The 22,835-nt window shown below is 46.5% G+C and overlaps 1 protein-coding gene across 5 annotated transcripts in view; it reads left to right on the forward strand.

Moving 5' to 3' along the window:
* The window catches only part of LOXHD1 (lipoxygenase homology PLAT domains 1), a 200,075-nt gene extending 179,056 nt beyond the window's left edge, over nucleotides 1–21,019 (forward strand). For 4 of the 5 annotated variants that reach the window (XM_079994659.1, XM_079994661.1, XM_079994662.1 and 1 more), the window contains 6 exons: nucleotides 763–940; nucleotides 5,772–5,957; nucleotides 11,526–11,696; nucleotides 13,331–13,469; nucleotides 15,933–16,094; nucleotides 19,392–21,019. In XM_079994659.1, the coding sequence (XP_079850785.1) occupies nucleotides 763–940; nucleotides 5,772–5,957; nucleotides 11,526–11,696; nucleotides 13,331–13,469; nucleotides 15,933–16,094; nucleotides 19,392–19,872 (1,317 nt within the window). In that variant the 3' untranslated portion in view covers nucleotides 19,873–21,019. The remainder of the gene's footprint in view (nucleotides 1–762; nucleotides 941–5,771; nucleotides 5,958–11,525; nucleotides 11,697–13,330; nucleotides 13,470–15,932; nucleotides 16,095–19,391) is intronic. The other variant, XR_013843347.1, reaches the window with a different exon arrangement.
* The last annotated feature ends 1,816 nt before the right edge of the window (nucleotides 21,020–22,835 follow it).

The following is a 22,835-nucleotide window of genomic DNA, read 5'->3' on the forward strand; positions in this document are numbered from 1 at the left end:
TCCCAGCGACGGGGTGAGCTCCCGTTGCTCGGTCCCTGCTCCTGCCAACCTAGCAGTTCAAAAGCACGTCAAAGTGCAAGTAGATAAATAGGTACCGCTCCAGCGGAAAGGTAAACAGCAGAAGCGGCTTAGTCATGACCCGGAAGCTGTATGCTGGCTCCCTCGGCCAATAAAGCGAGATGAGCACCGCAACCCCAGAGTCGGCCACGACTGGACCTAATGGACCTTTACCTTAAGCATTTGGTCCTAGTTGGGCCAGCGAGGAGGCCAGGGGAGAATTAGCTGTGGGGTCTCAGAACGGGTGATCTTCATAAAAGGGGAGGGGGAGGGAAGAGAAGGGAAATAAAAGATCAGGCTGAATTCAAATTAAAGGCCAGGCGGAATAGCTCTGTCTTACAGGCCTGACGGAAGGAGGTTAAATCCTGAAGGGCCCTAGTCTCATGGGACAGAGCATTCCATCAGGTCGGAGCCATCATTGAAAAGGCCCTGGCCCTGGTGGAGGATAGTCTGACTTCCTTAGGACCCGGGACCTCAACTATGGTTATTCATATAAATAGTCCCACCACTGCAACTGTGTGCCCCTAACTCTACCACACCACTTGTACTGGTAAGCATCAGTGATGCTGGTGTCCACAGCTCTGCCCCACCCCACACCCCAAGAGCAAAAATTCCCCAGTGGGTTTTGCCAAAGCTTTCTTTTAGGGCTATCCAAAGGGTCCTAATTCAGACTGAATGCTTTCCTTTGGTTTGGTTCCCCCCTAGATTACCATGAAGAATCTGACCACTCAAGAGGTGACCGTGTTTACATACAATGAATGGCTCTCCACACAGTGGGGAGACAATCTCACCCTGGAATGGGAGATTCCAGCAGTAATCGATGATGAGCAGATGATGGATTATACTGAATATACGATTCAGGTTAAAACCAGCGACGTTGGAGGTACGTTTAACATTTGTTGCATCCAGTTCTACAAGAAACCAGTGAGTTTTCCCTGCTGTGATAGAATCACTACTGTCACTAACCCACTATGTCTGTCCAAGGAAATAATTCTTAAGGAAATTTTAGTCGGTTTCTTGAAACTCCGTTGACATCCTTAGATGTTCTGCCAGAGAAGAGGAACCTTCAAGTTTTGCTTAGCATTTTGCTTTTGGAAATATTTGGTATCAGTTGACAGATGCACGGATCTCTTTAGGAAATATTCCTACCCAGATTGATGCTCTTTTTGGCTACCCATGAAATCCCTCAGAAGTCTTGGAGAATGTGTAATGTGAGGAACTGATAGATGTTTACTTATAAAAGAGGCAGCGGGTATTATCAAAGAACTTGTGAATTATTATTTAAACAAGCTAAACAACAAGCACACATGATCTCCTTGATTGCTGATTCTTTCGTACTTAGAAAGGACACAGGTGACACTGTGGTCTAAACCACTGAGCCTCTTGGGCTTGCCGATCAGAAGGTTAGCGGTTCGAATCCGCACGATGGGGTGAGCTCTTGTTGCTCTGTTCCAGCTCCTGCCAACCTAGCAGTTCGAAAGCACACCAGTGCAAGCAGATAAATAGGTACCGTTGTGTCAGGAAGGTAAATGGCATTTTCGTGCACTGTGGCACTCATCACGGTGTTCCGTTGCGCCACAAGCGGTTTATTCCTGCTGGCCGCATGGCACCTGGAAAGCTGTCTGTGGACAAACACCAGCTCCCTCGGTCTGAAAAGTGAGGTGAACGCCGCACCCCAAAGCCACCTTTGACTGGACTTAACCATCCAGGGGGCTTTTGCCTTTACCTTACCTTACCTTACCTCTTTTTTACTCTGGCAAACCTTCTCCATTGTGTGTGTGTGTGTGTGTGTGTGTGAGAGAGAGAGAGAGAGAGAGAGAGAGAGAGAGAGAGAGAGAGAGAACGAGCACTCTGTCTCCCAAAGAAGAGAGCTTCAGATGTCAACACGAGCACATCCATCTTCTCTTTTCCAGGAAATGAAGGGTGATCGTTTTTAACAACAGTGAGTTCTATTTTGTTATGAGCTGAGACAGCCGGGGGGGGGGGCAAATTAGGGAATGAATGAGGTGAGTTTGTTTTTGATCAGATTATACAGCAGTCAGCATAATGGTACACCCGACTGAGGCACAGGGACAATAACCTGATTCGTATGTCATCATAGCACCACGAGAGATGAGCTGTCATATTCTGTGCAGGGTTTGGGGACGTTTTGCAGGTGTACTGTAACCCAAAACAGTCCTTTCCTTTGCCAGCCTCCAGAAGGATTCCACAGCAGCTCTTGGCTCTTTGTTTTATTTATCTCCTTCCGCGAAGGTCTAAGGCGATGTACAGAATGCAATAAAAAACTGCTAAAAACGCAGTTAAAAGCAACAGGGGAAAGAACGGCAGATAATAAGCAATGCCATGGCAGCGACCTATTTGTTCAGCTGGGAAAGCTTGTCAGAACAAACATGTCTTCAGTTGTTTCCGGAAGTGGAGATAGTGAGCACTTGTCGTAATCGTGTGTCAACAGGGATGCTGTTCCCACAGAACAGGGGCAGCCAGCTAAAGGCCTTATTCCACATTACTCCAGAATGGACTTCAGAGATCTTGATTTAGTACGATTTATAGATTTCATAAAATTTATATGCCACCTAATTGTATGGAACGTCAAACTGGTTTACCAAACATAAAACAGGAAATTCGGGGGGCGGGATCCACAACCGTCAACTGTCTAAGTATCTAGGTAAGGTAAAGGTAAAGGGACCCCTGACCATTAGGTCCAGTCATGACTGACTCTGGGGTTGCGGCGCTCATCTCGCTATATTGGCCAGGGGAGCCAGTGTACAGCTTCCGGGTCATGTGGCCAGCATGACTAAGCCACTTCTGGCAAAACCAGAGCAGCGCACGGAAACGCCGTTTACCTTCCCGCCGGAGCGGTACCTATTTATCTACAGTGGTACCTTGGGTTACATACGCTTCAGGTTACATACGCTTCAGGTTACAGACTCTGCTAACCCAGAAATAGTGCTTCAGGTTAAGAACTTTGCTTCAGCATGAGAACAGAAATCGTGCTCCGGTGGCGCGGCGGCATCAGGAGGCCCCATTAGCTAAAGTGGTGCTTCAAGTTAAGAACAGTTTCAGGTTAAGAGCAGACCTCTGGAACGAATTAAGTACTTAACCCGAGGTACCACTGTACTTGCACTTTGACGTGCTCTCGAACTGCTAGGTTGGCAGGAGCAGGGACCGAGCAACGGGAGTTCACCTTGTAGCAGGGATTCGAACCGCCGAGCTTCTGATCGGCAAGTCCTAGGTTCTGTGGTTTAACCCACAGCGCCACCCTCATCCCAAGCATCTGGGTAGGCTTGTTTAAAAGAAGAATTTTTCTAGCAGCCATCAAAAAGAGTACAGTGAAGGCACCAGCTTGATCTCAACTCTCCGGGAGTTCCAGAGTGTGTAGATGCTGCCACACTAAACAACTGAGTTATTACAAATGTGGAATGGGTGTTACGTAGCAACTATAGCAGTGCCAATTCCATTGATCAAAGTGGTTGAGTGGGGACATGTGAGGTAAGGCGATCTCATAGGTAAACTGATCCCAATTTGTTAGAGGCTTTATATACTAATAGTAGCCCTTTGAATTTGGCCCCGTAGCAAACAGGCAACCAGTGCGGATCTAAGAGCACAGTGTTATATGCTGACAAGGCCTCACTCTTGTCAGCAATTGTGCTGCAGCATTCTGCACTAACCACAGCTTCCAGATCAAGTGTGAGAGCTTTGGAACTTGAAGTAGAGACTCTCCTGCGAACCACAGTTACCTGTTGGGTATATAAGAGATTAGGAGGTCTCTCAAGTAATCTGGCCATCATTTGGCCCAGCAGCAGATTGGCAGCCCGTGCAAAACCCACAAGGAAGGTGTTACGTGCTGGTGGTAGTTTGCCTTCACAAGTAACCTAGGCACTGTGTTCTGTACCAGCTGCAGCCTCCAGACCAGTCTGAATGCGAAAGGGAGCAGCCTGGAATTCTGATGTGCCAAATATGGTGGGATTTTTCTACTGCCTTTGATATTTCCAAATTGTGCTACTCTGTGACTTTTGGGCCAATTGAAATATTTGGCTATTGTTGGCATACATTGGGATGCCAATGTATTTCATTGTCTTGGGATACAATGAAAGAGTGTGCCTTTGGGGGTGAAGTCAAACCATTGGAGAGTTACAGTGCCTGCTGTGGCTGTAGAGACTGATACAGGAGAGACATGTTTTGTTGCAGCTGGGGCAGATGAGGGCATATGCTTGTGTTGCTGCAGATGCACCATGGAGTCACCTAAAGAGGAACATTTTTGCCTGGCACCTAAAGGTGTCCAATGAAGGCCGCAGATGAACATTTCTGGGGAGAGCTTTTCACAAACGAACCTCTTGTGGAAGATGTTTGCAGGGTCTGTGTAGGTTCATATGGAGAGAGGTGGTCCTTGAGGTATTCTAGTTCTGGGCCATTTCAGGCTTTATAAGTCAAAGCCTGCATTTACTTGAGTCTGGAGACTAATTGGTAGCCAGTGCAGTTGGACCAACATCAGTGTGATATTCTCAAACTGCATTGCCCCGGTGAGCAACCTGGCTGCTGAATTTTGCACCAGCTGTTTATATATTGGAATGAAGTGACGGAAATACTTGACTCCAGGTGGAACAGGCATCAGCTAGAGTACTTGGTTGCCTGGGAGGGGGAGCCCAGTTCAGAAAACGCGCGGGTGTTAAGGCTCTTCATAGCATCCTCTGGTCCTTGCACCTCTTCATAGAATCATAGAATCATAGAGTTGAAAGAGACCACAAGGGCCATTGAGTCCAACCCCCTGCCAAGCACTCCTGACATATGGTTGTCAAGCCTCTCCTTAAAGACCTCCAAAGAAGGAGACTCCACCACACTCCTTGGCAGCAAATTCCACTGTCGAACAGCTCTTACTGTCAGGAAGTTCTTCCTAATGTTTAGGTGGAATCTTCTTTCTTGTAGTTTGGAACCATTGCTCTGTGTCCGCTTCTCTGGAGCAGCAGAAAACAACCTTTCTCCCTCCTCTATGTGACATCCTTTTATATATTTGAACATGGGTATCATATCACCCCTTAATCTCCTCTTCTCCAGGCTAAACATGCCCAGCTCTTCTCCACTGGAGTTTGGGCTTTCCTCCTCGCCGGAAGAGGAACTGCTTCACAAGATTTTCGGAGGCTCCCTGTAACACACTTGCCCCTCTATCGCTCACCTCTGAGCCGATAGCAGTTCCCTGACATGAGTGTGTGTGTGTGTGTGTGTGTGTGTGAACATATCATTTTCAACAATTATTAAACATACTTTTACATCTTATACAATTTTTTTTTACTTCCATCAATCACATCTGAAAATTTTCCAATCTTTCCCACTTAATTTACATTTCTTACTTTCACTATTACATAAATATCATAACTAATACCTCTCTTCTTTCTCTTCTTTGCAATATTTCATATATTCCTCCTTACAAAACTTCTTGTAGTCCTACCAGCGTAATTTGTTCATTACAGTTGCTCTTCAAATAATTCGTAAATTTCTTCCAATCTTCTGTGAATCTCTGGTCCCGCAGGTTTCGAATCCTTCCTGTCACTTTATCCAATTCTGTGTAGTCCATTAATTTCATCTTCCATTCTTCGGTAATTCTTCTTGCTTCCATTTCTGGGCAAATTTTGCACCAGCTGAAGTTTCCAAGCGGTCTTCAGAGGCAGCCCTACATATAATGTGCTGCAGTAATCTGTTCTCTCTCTGTCTCCCTACAGCGGCTGGAACAGATGCCAATGTCTTCATGATCATCTTTGGGGAGAACGGGGACTCCGGGACTTTGGCTCTTAAAGAAGCAAACACGTCCAACAAGTTTGAGAGGAACCAGTTGGATGTTTTCTATTTCTCCGATATACTCAGTCTTGGGGATCTCTGCAAAGTGCGGATCTGGCACGACAACAAAGGTAACAAAGATGGTTTGTTTATTTGTTTATTTTAACAAAGGTTTATTTTAAGGGGTCGAGGGGGGGTACCATTTCTGTTTTGTGTCAGGATCTCCGCTCAGCCAAGCTGATAAAGCTCATTTTCTTCCCCCGAGTCCTTCGGAATCGCCTCACAACGTGTTTAACGACCTGAGCCTTTGATAAGGCTCCAAGGCACGTTCCATTCAGCAGAGTTTCCAGCACAGGAAAGAGACGAGAGGTTTGGGCTACATTGCAAAGAGTTTTATTATCCCAACTACGCAGACAAAACACACATCCTCTCTCTATGAAAGCAGAGAGCAACTGAACAAAGGAACAAAGGAAACAGGAAACCACTAACGTCACATCCCGTCTCCCCTCCCATGAGACTTCCCACAGTCTGGAAGGTCTCTGGAATGTAAACAGAGTCCTGTGACTCCAAGCAACTGCACAGTGATATGAACAGAAACTAATACTTTGCGGGCTGTATTTCTTCATGGTGGCACATAGTAGGGGGTGTTGATCGCAGAGGGGAAACTGATTGGAACAATGCATGTGACTCTCACTTTTGTAAGGAAAACGACAAACCAGCTGCACAAAACTCAGAGGATCACACACACAAATATCTTTCCATTATCTATCAAAGCAAGTAGGAAGTATTGTGTGGCGAGTTCCTGTCCCCCCCCCCAAGTGGAAATAAAGACACATGACACAATTATTTAAGGTTAATGGGCTAAATATGGCCACAACTTATTGGTTACAGGTGATGAGTGGTATTGGCTTAGGCATTGATCCTAACAGACTATCCGGCTTCAGCCTGTTTGCTTGAAGTCCAGGAAGGGTTAACCACCGGTAGGGGGAGTCCTGCTGATGCACATCAACTAGGAACTCCCCCAGGGTCACCGCTCAGGGGCGTGCCTTAGGCCCTCACCTCCCTAGGCTTCGGACAGGGCTACGCCCCCCGGAATCCTTTAAGGGACTACCCTTCAATATGTGGGGCAGGTGATGGTGCTTCCTCCCCTCTTCCATCTACAGAGCAATACCAATGCCTAACCGCCAATACTAAGAAAGTTGTGACGATTTGCTACAAGGTAGGCGAAAACCAAGTGGCTGGTGCCAATTTGCTAAGTTTAAAAATTCCTACCAGGCCCGTCAATGGCAACCAACCAAGGTCCATAGCAAGGTCAGGGAACGGAAACCTTAAAGGGCAGGAGGGTGGGGAAAACAGGAACAGCTGGTATGCGGGAAAAGAGGGAGATTCCCCGGGCGTGGCTGCGTTTAAATCGGGAGGGCCACGCCCCCAAAGCCAGCTGATTGGTTGGCCAGGGGGTGACGCGGCCGGGAATTCCCCCAATCGTGCAGGGGCTGGGCTCCAGCTACCGCGCATGGGGTTGAGCCGTGACGGCTGCAATCCCACCTCCTCTGCAGGGCGGAAGTGGGTTTATCAAAATCCCAGCAAGGCAAATGTTTAAGGATGGTGCTGGGAAGGGCTAGCAATGGATGAGGCCCAGGGATGTGGCCAGGGAAGATTCCTGAGGGCATCTAGAGAGATATGTTCCCTATACAGTGCTTCCCCTATGAGCAAAGTTTGCAGCTATTGGGGGCCTTTTCGTTTTGAGAAAAAATGACCCAGAGACGACATGATAGAAGTTTATCAAGTTGTGTGTTGCATGGAGGAAGCGGGTGGAGAAAAGTTTTTCTCCCTCTTATAATACTTGCACTGAATGTTGGGATGGTTCAAGAAAGATAAAGTCAGTGCTTTATTTCTGGGGGTACATGTACCCCTAAACACTTTGTGACTCTCTGTACTTTTGTCCATTAACTGTATTTATTTCCCCCAATTTGAACTATAAAATAGTGGTTTTCTTGAGTCAAAATGAGAGTACCCCTAAACTTTTTTTTAAAAATTGAAAAAAAAAGCACTGGATAAAGTCCTTAGTGGGGTAGGAGAACTGGGGGTGGGGGGTGATTCCCATCTGGCAATCAATTCAACCCTTTGGTTTCAGATAGTACATGGGTAGACAAGTACATGGGTGGACATAAATTTTCACGGCCCTCTAGCAGCTATGGTGGCTCATTTACCAGCAGTAATCTATTTAGCGTTAACTCTGGAAGTGCCTACTTGATTCTATCTATGGAAGATAATAATAATAATAATAATAATAATAATAATAATAATAATAATTTTTATTTATACCCTGCCCTCCCCAGCCAAGAGCCAAGACCAGGCTCAGGGCAGTTAACACCAGGTATAAAACAATTGATTAAGATACAACTTAAAAACAAGATTAAAATACAACATTAAAATGCAGCCTCATTTCAATAGAAACTCAAATCAAAAACTTTTGGGGGATGAAAACGTCAAATAGGAGTTCCATCACAGAAGGAGAAAGGAAAAAGGAAAAAGATAGAGTAAGCTTAGAATCATAGAATCATAGAATCATAGAGTTGGAAGAGACCACAAGGGCCATCGAGTCCAACCCCCTGCCAAGCAGGAAACACCATCAGAGCACTCCTGACATATGGTTGTCAAGCCTCTGCTTGTTTTCTCCTGTTCTGGAGGGTAGCACTCGAACCAGTGGCTTCAAGTTACAAGAAAGGAGATTCCGACTCAACACCAGGAAGAACTTTCTAACAGTAAGAGCTCCTTGACAGTGGAACGGTCTCCCTTGGGAGATTGTGGATTTTCCTTCCTTGGAGGTCTTTAAACAGAGTTTGAATGGCCATCTGCCATGGATGCTATAGTTGAAATTCCTGCTTGCAGGCTGTTGGACTAGATGACCCTTCCAACTCTACAATTCTATGAAAAGCAGAACAAAAATAAAATTAAACTGGATCATTTGTGGTACAAAAAGTTCCAGGAGATTAGCAGGAGGTTACTGGACACTCACTGATTGGGAATGAAGCAGTGTGCCTACTCTTCAGTCCTGACTCCCTGGAGAGCCCTTCAACAGAGGCAGGAGGTGCCAATCATAGATCTGCTGTAGCCTTCTAAAAAAACGTAGAAAGGGGGCCATCGCAAAAGGGAGAGCTTCCCCCATTCCCATGTAATTCACACCTAGTGAAAAAGCACAGCTATTTGCCCAAGCAACTATTTTGCTTTCTTCCTGAGCAGAGAAGCAGCTCCCTTCTGGTTTGGCTTCTTCGCCAGCTGCCCTCCATCCAATAGCAGATTCCAGGCTCAGAGAGCTGGCTCCCCTCCAGCCACCGGGTGATCATCCGCCAACCCCCAATTCCCACCGCAGTGCCCAGCCGCTCCTCCTCTCACCGCAGGCGGACGTTGTGGTTCCTTTCCCTCCCCCCCCCCCTTTTTCTGCCTTCTGTTTGCTGAAGACTCTCTTCCCAAACTGCTGGAGACAGGGCTTTGGGAGAGAGAGCATTTATTTGTCAAGGGTTTGCTTTTCCAGGGATGCCAAAGAAGAAAAACCCTGAGCCTGGTGTCTTCCAGCACACATGGCGGTCCTGGGTAATCCTCTAACAAAACACTGCCTTCTGGAGTTCAAGGCTTAATTAAGTGCTGGCAGGCAAGCAGGGCCTGGGCTGCATTTTTCTGCTCCTCACTCTTTTCCCTTCTTCTCGTTGTTGTTAAGTGATGAGAAATGGCAGGTATGTAATTGGAAGAGCAGGCCTGGATTTCCATACAACAGTGGGCCATAGGAATAAGGAGACTCCGCCAACAGCAGCAGGCAGGGGTGGCCCAGCACTCCTAATTGCCCCCAGGTAAATTAAATCCAGGGGAAAGAGACTTTTGACTAGGGACAGGGGCGTAGTTCAGTGGTAGAGCGTCTGCTCTGCTTGCAGAAGTCTCCAGGTTCAATCCTCAGTATCTCCAGGAATGTCTCCTGATTGAAACCTGGAGAGTCATAATAATAATAATAATAATAATAATAATAATAATAATAATAATAATATGTTGTTGATGTTGTTGTTGTTATTTATACCCCACCCATCTGGCTGGGCTTCCCCAGCCACTCTGGGCGGCTTCCAACAAAATTTTAAAATACCGCAATACATCAAACATTAAAAGCTTCCCTAAAGAGGGCTGCCTTCAGATGTCTTCTAAAAGTCTAGTAGTTGTTGTTCTCTTTGACATCTGGTAGGAGGGCGTTCCACAGGGCGGGTGCCACTACCGAGAAGGCCCTCTGCCTGGTTCCCTGTAACTTGGCTTCTCGCAGTGAGGGAGCCGCCAGAAGGCCCTCGGCGCTGGACCTCAGTGTCCGGGTAGAACGATGGGGGTGGAGATGCTCCTTCATTGCATGCCAGTGCAGACAGCAGATGGACCAAGGGGCTGGCTCAGTGCAATGCTGTTTCCCTCCACAGTGGGATTCCCAAACTCCCCCCACCTCCATGGACCACTTAAAAAAAATGCTGAGGGTCTTGGCCAACCAGCTAATGATTTCCCCACCTATTGCAGCAGGTATAATGTTCTGTGTGCTGTATGATTTTTAATTGCGTTTTCATTGCTTCTTTTGTTTTATGAAGTTGCAATCTGAATCCAACAGAATTAGGTGGAATTGAAATGTAATACGGTGGTACCTTGGGTTAAGAACTTAATTCAGTCCGGAGGTCCGTTCTTAACCTGAAACTGTTCTTAACCTGAGATACCACTTTAGCTAATGGGGCCTCCCACTGCCGCCGCACCGCTGCTGCGTGATTTCTGTTCTCATCCTGAAGCAAAGTTCTTAACCTGAGGTACTATTTCTGGGTTAGTGGAGTCTGTAACCTGAAGCGTCTGTTACCTGAAGTGTATGTAACCCGAGGTACCACTGTATGACGACATCAACAGCAGCAGCAGCAGCAGCAGCAACAACAACAACAACTTTATTTCTATGCCACCTTTCTGACTGGGTTTCCCCAGCCACTGTGGGTTGCTCCCCATCCCCCAAATATTACAAACACAATAAAACACTGACCGTTAAGACCCCTTCCTGAACAGGGCTGCCTTCAGATGTCTTCTAAAAGTCAAATCTGTTTGACATCTGATGGGAGGACATTCCACAGGGCGGGTGCCACTACAGAGAAGGCCTCCTGCCTGGTTCCCTGTAGTTTCATATCTCACAGTGAGGGAAGCTGCAGAAGGCCCTCAGAGCTGGACCTCAGTGTCCAGGCTTGGCAATGCAATAGAAGAAGCGATTCAAATGTAGCTTAAAATAAAAATGAATATCTGATGCGATAGACGTGCTGTCTCACCTCTTCAACCACAAACCCAAAGATGCACCATGGACCACCAGAACGAAGCTTGTGGACCATGCTTACATCATTATGCAAATTATGTTTTCGTTATCTTATTCCACCCCATTTATTTCAGCAGAAAGGAGACACGGTATAAGCGGAAGGGAAGACACAATCAATTGCATACCGTTTGCAGACTGAAAATAACAGCAGCAGCAAATACCAACTGTGTTCACTGGATTTCCATTGGTTTCCATTCCATATGTTGGACAAACAAGCGAACACCAGTGATTTCCATTCCTGTTTTTGTTGGACTTATCTGACATCCCTACCTGTAGGTGGCAGCAGCCTAACCTGCTTCATGTCCCCCCAAGTAACGAGGTGCTTCCTTTCCTGCAGGGATAGCGCCCGGCTGGCACTTGGAGTACATCGATATAGAAGACTCCCTGATGGACAAGATGTTCCGCTTCCAGTGTGATCGCTGGCTGGCGAAGAGCGAAGACGATGGGCAGCTCCTCCGAGAGCTGGCCTGTGCCAATAATGACATTCTGGAACTGAAGGAACGCACCTGTAGGTCTAAATGGGAGATCTGGGCAGTGGAGGGGGAAACTCATGATAGCCATTTTATTTAAAAGGGAAGTCATGCTAGCCCTCCTCCAACATTTTCCACAGGTGGAAGCTCCATGTGGAGTAGCAGGATTATGCCCCTGGTCATAGAACCATAGAATTGTAGAGTTAGAAGGGACCACAAGAATCATCTACTCCAACTCCCTGCAATGCAGGAATCTTTTGCCCAACGTGGGGCTTGAACCCACAACCATGAGATTAAGAGTCCCATGCTCTACTGACTGAGCTGTTCTCCACTTGTCATTGGGCACACCACTGGCACTGCCCAATGAGGGGAATCTTGCACCTAAACAATTGTTCATGACAGTAGCCTTCAGGGGGCTCGGATTTCATCAGCCCCCTGTGGGATGCCAGAATTCAGTGGCCCCCTGCCTCTTGCCTTCCATTCTACATCATATTTGCAGCACCACTGAGGCTCTGCACCCGTGCAACTGGTTGCGCTCCCCCAAATCTGTCTCTGCTTAAGCAGAGGGTTCCATGCAACCAGCGCCCCTGTGCAATGGGGTGTCCTGGTTTTGTAAAGGTTTACAGAGGGCCCCAGGGACACGGGTGGCACTGTGGGTTAAACCAGAGAGCTTAGGGCTTGCCAATCAGAAGGTTGGCAGTTCGAATCCCCACGACGGGGTGAGCTCCCGTTGCTCGGTCCCTGCTCCTGCCAACCTAGCAGTTCGAAAGCACGTCAACCTGCAAGTAGATAAATAGGTACCGCTCCGGCAGGAAGGTAATCACCGTTTCCGTGTGCTGCTCTGGTTCGCCAGAAGCGGCTTAGTCATGTTGGCCACATGACCCGGAAGCTGTACGCCAGCTCCCTCGGCCAATAAAGCAAGATGAGCACTGCCACCCCAGAGTTGGTCACGACTGGACCTAATGGTCAGGAGTCCCTTTACCTTTACCTTTTACAGAGGGCCCATACCTCAACATCTGCATCAGGGCATGGAAACAGCAAATGCGGGGACCGCTTTGGAGCTGGTGAAATCTGGGCCAGTGGTGTTGATGCCCCACTTTGCCCCACTTGTCTGAATAAACAGTATCATGGGCTGTTGTAAAATGTTCCACAGGTACAATTCTCTACCTTCCCAAGTTTAAATGGAACAAAAATGTTGGGAGGGAGTAGAGCTAGGTTACTCTTGCCCGCAGCTTTAACACCTGAAAAGAGTTACTAGGTCATGCTGTTAATGAAGAAGCATCTTAAAGACTCTTCACCCAGCTTCTTCTGTGTTCATTGTGCACAAGGTGGAAGGTGCAGGGCTGGGGAGCCTATGGCCATTCAAGTGTTGCTGAACTACCACTCCCATCATCCCTGACTATTGGCCATCCTTGGTGGGGCTGATGGGTGTTGTAGTCCTGCAACATCTGGAGAAGGTCCCAAGCTCCCCATCCCTGCTTTAAGCCAGGAGAAGAAGCCCAGATCTTTCCCCCTTTAGGACCTTTACATGTTGTCAGATATGACGCATGTGAAACAGACACTCTTAATAGCAAACCAAGCCTGAAAGCTCAAATGGCAGCTATGAACTAGGAAGGGCTGAGGGCCTGTGTCTTTCCCCTTCTTCATCATAAGCTCTTTTCTGACTTCCAAGCTTACAAGATCGAGACAGTCACGAGCGACCGAGATGACGCAGAGACAAAGGAGAACGTCTCTCTTATTTTCGAGGGGAAGAAGGGACGGTCAAAAGAGTTCCTTCTGGAGAACTCACCCAAAAAAAGGAGATTTTTGAGGTATGTGGGTGGTTTTAATAATATATGGCGACGATGATTGCTGATGGCAATTTTGTTGCAGAAGAGGCATTCCTCTCTGTCTAACAGGAAATTCCTCTTCTAAGAGGTTGCCTTACACTGAATCAGACCAGTGGTCCATTCATCTTTGCATTGCCTACACTGGCTGGCAGTGGCTTTCCAGGGTTTCAGAGAGGGAATCTCTCCCAGCATCTGCCTGCAGATGCTGCCAGTGGAACCTCTGACCTTCTTTTTTTTTTAATAAATTTTTTATTAATTTCCAAATTTTTAACAAACACAAAAATAACATAAAAACAAACATAAAAAGTCATACTTTCTTTACCTCATTTCCATAAGCCTCTTTTCCCGGACTTCCCCATACCTTCCCCTTTTTGCATCCTTTATTTTAAACAATTGTTCAGCAACCCTTTTTAGCCAATTAAATATAAATTCATTCTCCTTTTCAATTTCACCCTAAACTTAACACAATTTATCGCTGCAATTCTACGTCTTCCTCTCCCTCTGCATTTTAGCACTCCTCAATTTTATAGTAACTCTTAAGATATATTTTAAACTTCTTCCAATCTTCTTCCACAGTCTCTTTCTCTTGGTCGCGGATTCTGCCGGTCATTTCTGCCAGTCCCATAAAGTCGATCACTTTCGCCTGCCATTCCTCCAGCGTGGGTAGCTCTTGTGTCTTCCAATACTTTGCTAGGAGAATCCTTGCTTTGCGCAGTGGCAGTATCGTAGCCAATGAGGTTAATCCGAGGCGCGATTATTGCTAATTGGAAACTACGGAACCTCTGACCTTCTACATGGAAAGCTTACTGTCACTCTTCAGGGACTCAGCTTCCTTCTCCCGTTTGGCAGAAGATAAACAGAATAAAGCGAAAGGAGTCTCTTACCGGTTAGAAATTTTAGTGATCACAGCAAGAGATCAAAGAATCCATTTCTAGGAATGAAGGTGCACCCAATTAAGGGTACCACCACTTCCCCCCTAGTTGCCCATGTCACTTCCATGTCTTGCAACCTGATCTCGCAACCACTTTGCTTTCTGTGCTGCCACCTTATCTGTTCTCCTTGACCTTGGGCTGAGCGGATGGACGTTTTCAGTGAAAGTGAGCCTGTTAACTTTCTCTCCCAGTTCTTCTTCTCCTAACTGTTCACCGCTCAGTTCTTCCCAACTTTTGTCTTCTGAAATATGTCCCTCTGCAAACCACTGTTCTAAATCTATACTACTTCTCAGCATGGTCACCAACACTTACACTCTACCACTGAGAGCTGACCCTCCCTCCAATATAATGCCATTGGAGGAAGACGCAGGCTTTTGGTGAAGAATGAGGTATGGAGGACTGGATTTATATTGCTGCTGCTTCATTTGAATGGAAATTTACGTTGACCTGTTTTAATATTATTGATTAACTTTGCTCTGGATTTTAAGTATATCCACCCTGGGAACTTCAGGAGAACGGCAGACTATAAATAACAGAATCACCATTGTAGAGTTGGAAGGGACCCTGAGGGTCATCTAGTCCAACCCCCTGCAATGCATCCATGACAGATGGCCATCCAACCTCTGCTTCAAAACTTTCAATGAAGGAGAGTTCACAACCTCTCAACCTTGTATGAATTCTGTCCTCTCATCATGACTGTTGGTCTTTCTGATAATAATAATTTTATTTACATCCTGCCCTCCCCAGCTGAAGCTGGGCTCAGAGCGGCTAACAACAATAAAAGTAACACAGCATTCTAAAATCAATTCATTCTAAAATCAATTCAAAATCAAATTAATGGCAACCATTGGGCTAGAGTTCTGTGAGGATTACCAAAGGAGGGGGTCAGACTGTGCCTTGGCCAAAGGCCTGGTGGAACAGCTCTGTCTTGCAGGCCCTGCGGAAAGATGTCTTGTGGCAGAGCATTCCACCAGATCGGGGCCATGGCCAAAAAAGCCCTGGCTCTGGTTGAGGCCAGCCTAACCTCCCTGTGGCCCGGGACCTCCAAGATGTTTTTGTTTGAAGACCATAAGGTCCTCCGTGGGACATACCAGGAGAGGCGGTCCCATAGGTACGAGCGTCCTAGGCCGTATAGGGCTTTAAAGGTTAAAACCAGCACCTTAAACCTGATCCTGTATTCCCCTGGGAGCCAGTGCAGCTGGTATAGCACTGAGTGAATGTGATCCCGCAGTGAGGACCCCGTAAGGAGTCTCGCCGCGGCATTCTGCACCTGCTGGAGTTTCTGGGTCAGTCTCAAGGGCAGCCCCATGTAGAGTGAGTTACAATAATCAAGTCTGGAGGTGACTGTCGCTTGGATCACAGTGGCTAGGTCAGGGCAAGAGAGGTAAGGAGCCAACTGCTTTGCTTGGCGGAAATGAAAAAATGCCGCCTTTGTTATAGTTGCAATCTGCATATTAATCAACACTGGGTTTTTGTTTTGTTTTGTTGCGGGGTGGGGTGGGGTGTTCTCCAGAGGAGCAACAGACGAATTTGAGTTCGCTTCCAAGAATGTCGGCGATATTGCGGCCATCTGTGTTAGTCACTGTCCAAAAGATGGAAAGAAATCAAGTGTGAAAACAGAAGTCTTCTGGCATGTTGAGGAGATTATCGTCACGGAGTTGGAACTTTTCAACCAGTAAGTGGCTTGTAGGAAAGAGCTCTCTAGATCAGACACAGGCAAACTCGGCCCTCCAGATGTTTTTGGGACTACAACTCCCATCATCCCTAGCTAACAGAACCAGTGGTCAGGGTTGATGGGAGTTGTAGTCCCAAAACATCTGGAGGGGCGAGTTTGCTTATGCCTGCCCTAGATGTCTCTGGCATTCACTGATTCCACAAGTGGCAGGGACAACTGGATCTGGTGGTATTTCCAGATAGTTGCAACAAGGTCCATGTCCTGACTATGGTGTCGGGTCAAGTCTACAGTCCCCCTTCCCCCTATAGGGCTGAATGACTGCTGGCTCTCTTGTTCAGGAGGTAAACCAGATGGAACCAGATGAATGTAGCTCACCGATAGGGTTGCTGGCTTTCCAGATTTGACTGGATGTTTCTTGGTTTTTCCTACTCAGGCATTATACTCATGAGTAAGTAGAACATGCAGGTGGGTAGAGCAGGGAAGATGGTACCAGATGGTACAACCATCTGCAGTAGGATACATAAAGATGGGCAAATTTGGAAAATTTGCTTTCTCTGGATTTCTCATCCCCTCCAATTGGCTGGAGAACTGCACTGCAAAATTTGAAGAAACGCTAATTTCATATGACATCTGTGTTTTGGTTCACATATTATTTTGGAAAATGCTTATCTGAAGGTTTGCCTCTAACCCTATCTTAAATCAAATTTCTTCCCCATCTCTAGTCCCTTCCGAATCTATGCATTCTTGTATGCCATTTGAATTTTAATGCACATTTTAAATGCATATCTGTGCACGTTACTTGGCTGGAGAACCGAAATTGCAAAATTCCGAGAAATGTAAATTTTGAAGAAGGGCTGTGCTGGAGTTGGTGGATTGTTTCAGGATATGCACATTAACTAAGTTGGCCTTTAAATGGGAACTGAACTGCATTTATCCCCATTCCTAAGTGCAGGCTGCCATTCTCTGCTACACAGACACAAAAGACCCTTGAGATATCATATCATGGTGTGTCGTAATTCCAGAAAAGGCATGGAAGGCATGGAAATAGCAATTGCCGGGCCATCAATAGGACCTCTACGGTTGTTTTGCATCGGCACCAAAATTGCATTCGAAAGAACAAAACGCTGCCATGTCCACCACTTTTTCTCATGAGCCCCATTCCCGCAACATTACAAGATTTTCTCCCTCCCCTCAAAATTCGAAAAAGGAGGTTGCCCCTTTTCACCCATCTTAGCCCCGTATTTTCTAATTTTTGGCTCAGGGTTAGGCAAAACAATGAAAAACATGGAGGCAGACCAAAGAGCCTTCTCCGTAAGAGTCTTTGGGGCTCACAAGAGCTGTTAATTATTCAATTAGTTAATTTCCCATGAAACCAGTCACACTTCCCTTGAGGTACAACTAGTGTATGCCAACACACAGATTGGGAATGACTGTATGGGCCCTGGAGCTGAAAGTAAACAAATCCCCATTTTGTTAGCAACGCACAAAGTGTCCCTTGCGTTTGGTCACATTTGCCCATTCCCATCTGATCCTACCTTACCCTGAACCTGTCAAAGAACCAACCTATCATGCAACTCAACCTGTTAGAGGTTTGAGAGCAGGTGTGATTACATACCATGCAGAACCAATGGGGTGGTGTTTCGCAGCTATACCAATGAAACTTTTTGAGTTCAAGCACAAATCATTGTTTTAAGAAGGTATGTTGGCACATTCAGCATCTGGGGATGCCAGACTTCTGAGGTAACCTCCAGCTTGGATTGCTGTGATGTGTTCTATACCCTTGAGGCTCTCCCAGAATCTGCAGCTAGTGAAAAATGTGGCAGCTGGACCGCTCACTAGAGCAGAATATCATCATCATACTTTGCCACTGCTGAAAAATTGTACATTCTGCAAACTGGGAGCAGCATGCCTAAAAGATAGCCTCGTCCTCTACATATACAGTCTATCACTGCTTTTGGCAAGAGACAGTAGCCTGCAGCTATCATCTTAGCAGGAAGCTTGCTCCCATCTGTTGTTGGCACCCACCTGTCTCAGGAGACAATGGAGGAGTGTGCCTTTGGAAGTGAAGTCAAACTGTTGGAAGATTACAGCATCTGTTGTGACTATAGAGACTGGTACGGGAGAGACATGTTTTGTTGCAGCTGGGGCAGATGAAGGCATCCAGTTGTGCTGCTGCAGATGCACCACGGCGTTTCTTCTCTCTGAGCTCCTCCCAGTGGTCATTCCTCTTCTGGTCCACTGCTATGGATGCATGACCTGTGTGTCTCCAGGTACAGTACAGTGGACACTTGGGTTGTGAACGTGATCCATATGGGATACACGTTCGCAACCCGCAGCGGCGCTTCTGTGCACACGCGGGTTGCGATTCAAGACTTCTGTGCATGCGCAAAGTTATATTTAGCGCTTCTGTGCATGCACAACCGCCGAAACCCGCAAGTAACCCGTTCGCAACCTGAAGCATCTGTAACCCAAGGTATGACTGTACTGCAGTCCTCTGCAAGGAATTCCCACACAGCGGGGTCGATGTTGCCAGCCTTCATGTCATCTTTGTAGCAAAGAGTTGGTATGCCAGTTCATTCCCTACAGTGTCAGAACAGGGCCTTTTGTGTGGTGGCATCACGCCTTTGAAAGTCCCTCCCATTGCATACTGAACAGTCGCCTTCTCTGTTGCCTTTTTGGCACCTGCGAAAAATGTTCCTCTTTCAACAAGCTTTTGAAATAGAGATCTTTATCCCAGTTGGTATCTGTGCTGGATCTGAATTGATTTTTACACATGTGCTGTTGCTGTTATATTCTCTCTCTATCTAGCTAGCTACATGGGATTTTTTTTTTAAAAAAAGTTTATTTTATATCTGCAATTGTTTTAACAGTTTTTATATACGCAACTTTTTTGCATATGTTATTACACTGCAGATCACTTTGAGACACCTCGTGGGAAGGGATTCATAAATGAAATAAATCATCATCGTCATCTGAGATTGGGGTTGGAGAAATGGATGGGGCAGAGATTGCAACTTTTCAGAAGCAGGGCGGAGGGCAGTAGGCTACACATCCAATTAAATGGATTTCTGTGCCTGGTATGCTTATGGAAGTTTGCCAGCCAAAGGAATTTAAACAAAAGGAGGATAACAAAACATTCAATCAAATGGGATTTAGCAAAGCCAACAAAATAGTTGTTATGGAAAGTGTGGCTTCTCTCTCCCAAGAAAAATAAGCTCCCTGCAGCGAAATATTTGGTCAGAAAGGTAAGCCGTTAATCGTCCCAGGTACAAAGCTCTGTTCTGTTCCTTTTGGCAGGTATTTCTTCAGGTGCAATGCGAAAATACCACTCTGCAGGAAAAGGGGGGACCAAAAGGTCTTTGAGTGTGCCAAGGTGATCGAGAGTTTTGCCAGCAAAGCTCGGAGTTTGGTGCCAGTCAAATATGAGGTCATTGTTGTGACAGGGTTTGAGAAGGGGTCTGGCACAGATGCCAACGTCCTCATTACCATATTCGGAGTGAACGGGGACTCCGGCAAGCGGGCGCTCAAACAGAAGTGCCGCAACCTCTTTGAGCGGGGCAATACCGACCGGTTCTACTTAGAGATCCTTGAGCTTGGGGAGTTGAAAAAAGTCCGCATTGAGCACGACAGCACCGGGATCTCGTGCGGATGGCTGGTGGAACGGGTGGAGATCACCAACTCTGCTACAGGTGTGACCACAAATTTCCCCTGCGGGAAGTGGCTGGATCAGAATCGAGGCGATGGGTTAACCTACAGAGAGCTGTTTCCAAGGAATTAATGGCAACGTTAAATGTACTTTTTTCCCTTGAAATCCTTAAACCTGGCTGGGCAATGGTGTTTCCCAGTCTGGGTCCCTGTTCCCTTTCTTCCCCCATCTTAAACAGAATGTCAAAACAAACCCATTTTTGCTTACCGTGTAAATTTAAACCAACCAGTTTCCTTTCAATGGGCTTACAGGCTTCTGTTACAAAATATTGGCAGTTTACCCCAATTTTGTAAAAATATATGCCTCTTCGGTAAAATTTTCATTGCACTTAAAACTTCTTTTCTCCTTGTTTAAATCATTTCAGAGCAATCTACAAAAAAACATTAATGCGCAGTTCATTTGTCATTATAGTGCCTGTTCGCTGGAAAACCTTTACTAAAATTTCTTTAAAATGCTGTGTTTTAACATTTTTAATTATTGCTGTTATTTGATTTATCCTTTTTTTAATTAAAAAAAAGAACAAAATACTTTAACAAAAAGCAACTTACACGAAAAACAGAAGACACCTTTCTCTGATTAAAAACATTTCCAGTGTGTGCGATGGAGCCATTTTAACTTTGCCAGATTATATGCTGGTACTTAAGCATGAATAAAGTTGACTAAAAATATTGTTGGGTTTTATTATAGGCATAAATAAATCCCGTATGATGAGCTGGTCACCCCCATCCAGAGTTCTGAAAATGCCAACCTAGGATTGGTTGCCTCTAATTAGGTGAATAGGGATGTTCTTGCAGCTAGAATAACATTGGTCATCTCCTGCCCATCTAGGAGCTAAACCTCTGAATGATGGAGTGTATGCTTTGGCTATGAAAGATTCAAGGTTCAATTCCCAGGCTGTTGAGGTAAGTCAGGGATGGGGAACGTGTGGCCATTCAAATATTGTTGAACTACAGCCCCTATCATCCCTGACAATTGTCCAGCTGATGGGAGTTGGAGTCCAACAATTTCTTGAAGGCCACAGGTTGCTCACAAGACAAGTCATAGAATCATAGAACTATGTATACAACTTTACATACGAACACCAGAGAATTGTGTATAGTCCATTCATTTTCCATTAGGACTGGTAGGGCAGAAGGAAGAGAGAGCAGCAGAAGGTGGAACAATGCTCTATTTGCCTTAATTGAGCAGCATGCACTACTTGTGGGTCTCAGCTGCATGAAGTGGGGGTACCCAAGGACACCCCACCCACACAAAAACCCTCCCTGCAGAAGTAGAGTACAGTAGGACCTGTACTTACAATTGCCTCCACTCGCACTCCACTGTACTTACAATTGCCACCAAACCTGGAAGTAACCGGCGGGTTTGCCGCCCTTCGCCCATGCGCAGGAGCGGTGATCGCAGTTTGCGCCTCCGCAGAAGCGGGCAATCACCGCCCGCGCCTGTGCACAATGACCCTCTCCCAGCAACCCATTTCACCATAAGGACGGGCCTCCGGAATGGATTCTGGTCGTGAGTCGAGGTTCCACTGTACCCCAATCAAGGGAAGTAATAGTACAGCTTCATCATGCTTTGATCAGACCCCCACCTGGAGTCCTATGTCCAGTTCTGGGTACCACAATTTAAGGGGGACATTAACAAGATGGAATGCATGCAGTGGAGGGCAACCAAGACGATCAAGGGTCTAGAAACCAAGCCTTATGAAGAACAGTTGAAGGAGTTGGGTATATTTAGCCTGGAGAAGAGAAGGCTGAGAGGTGATATGATAGCTGAAGGAGTAAGCTTGTTTTCTGCTGCTCCTATGGGTAGGACCCTGAACCATCAGGCACAAATTACAGGAATGACGATTCCAACTAAAGAGGGAGAACTTCCTGATGGTGAGAGATGTTCGACCGCGGAACGGACTCCAACTGAATGTGGTGGGCTCTCCTTTGCTGGAGGTTTTTAAGCAGAGATTCGATGGCCAGTTCTCTGGGATTTTTTAGCTGTGATTGAAGGGGGGTTGGGCTAGATGACCCTTTGGAGGTCAACTCTACAGTTCTAGGATTCCCTATTTCAGGAGTCAATGCAAAGTGTGTTCAAACCAAAGCTGAGGCTCCTTGCAGAGACCCAACAGGAGACCCTGGTCAAAGCAACTCATACAAAAATGCCTCCATCCTCCTTTCCCTTTCTGCTGCGTTCAACTTTTGACACCCCACCCCCACCGGAGGCCCGTTGCTACAACAACTGACGCTACAGGCGTAATAAGATTCCCGCTGGGAGGGAATCCAATGGGAGGATTTACATATATTTCTTTAAAATGAATGCATTCTTGGCAAAGGGAGCTGGGGAGCTGTCAGCTGGTCAGGCATGGAGAGCTCGTTTGCTGCAGTGACTTCCTCGTTTGCTAACGCGCTCGCTCCTCGGTCAATGCCATACTACAGAAACCCAAATTAAATTGGTGCGGCTGCAGGAACTGAGAATGGCAGGCGTGGTTCTGCAACCGTAACGCCAGTGATGTCTGCCAAACTTTAGATGCTGTCCTTTAAAGGCCTGCTGCTGTTTTCTTTCTCGCAACTGCCTCTTGCCTTCGCCTAATGGCAGCATTTTAGCCCCACAGACTACCTAGTTACCCTAAGGCTCTCCTTTTTATTCATCTTTTCCTTGGGGACTAATACATCTCCTTGGAGATATCTGCAAACAACAGGATTTGAAATGAGTTTAGCAGAATAAAGCTTCACAAAGACTCCTGGAAACTCTACATTTTGTGCAGGGTAATGTGAGCTGGGGCACGCGGGTGGCGCTGTGGGTTAAACCACAGAGCCTAGGGCTTGCCAATCAGAAGGTCGACGGTTAGAATCCCCACGACGGGGTGAGCTCCCGCTGCTCGGTCCCTGCTCCTGCCAACCTAGCAATTCAAAAGCACAAAAGTGCAAGTAGATAAATAGGTACCGCTCCAGCGGGAAGGTAAACTGCGTTTCCGTGCGCTGCTCTGGTTCGCCAGAAGTGGCTTAGTCATGCTGGCCACATGACCCGGAAGCTGTACGCCAGCTCCCTCA

The sequence above is a fragment of the Podarcis cretensis genome (genome assembly GCF_951804945.1).
Source record: "Podarcis cretensis genome assembly, chromosome: 11".
NCBI classification, from domain to species: Eukaryota; Metazoa; Chordata; class Lepidosauria; order Squamata; family Lacertidae; genus Podarcis; species Podarcis cretensis.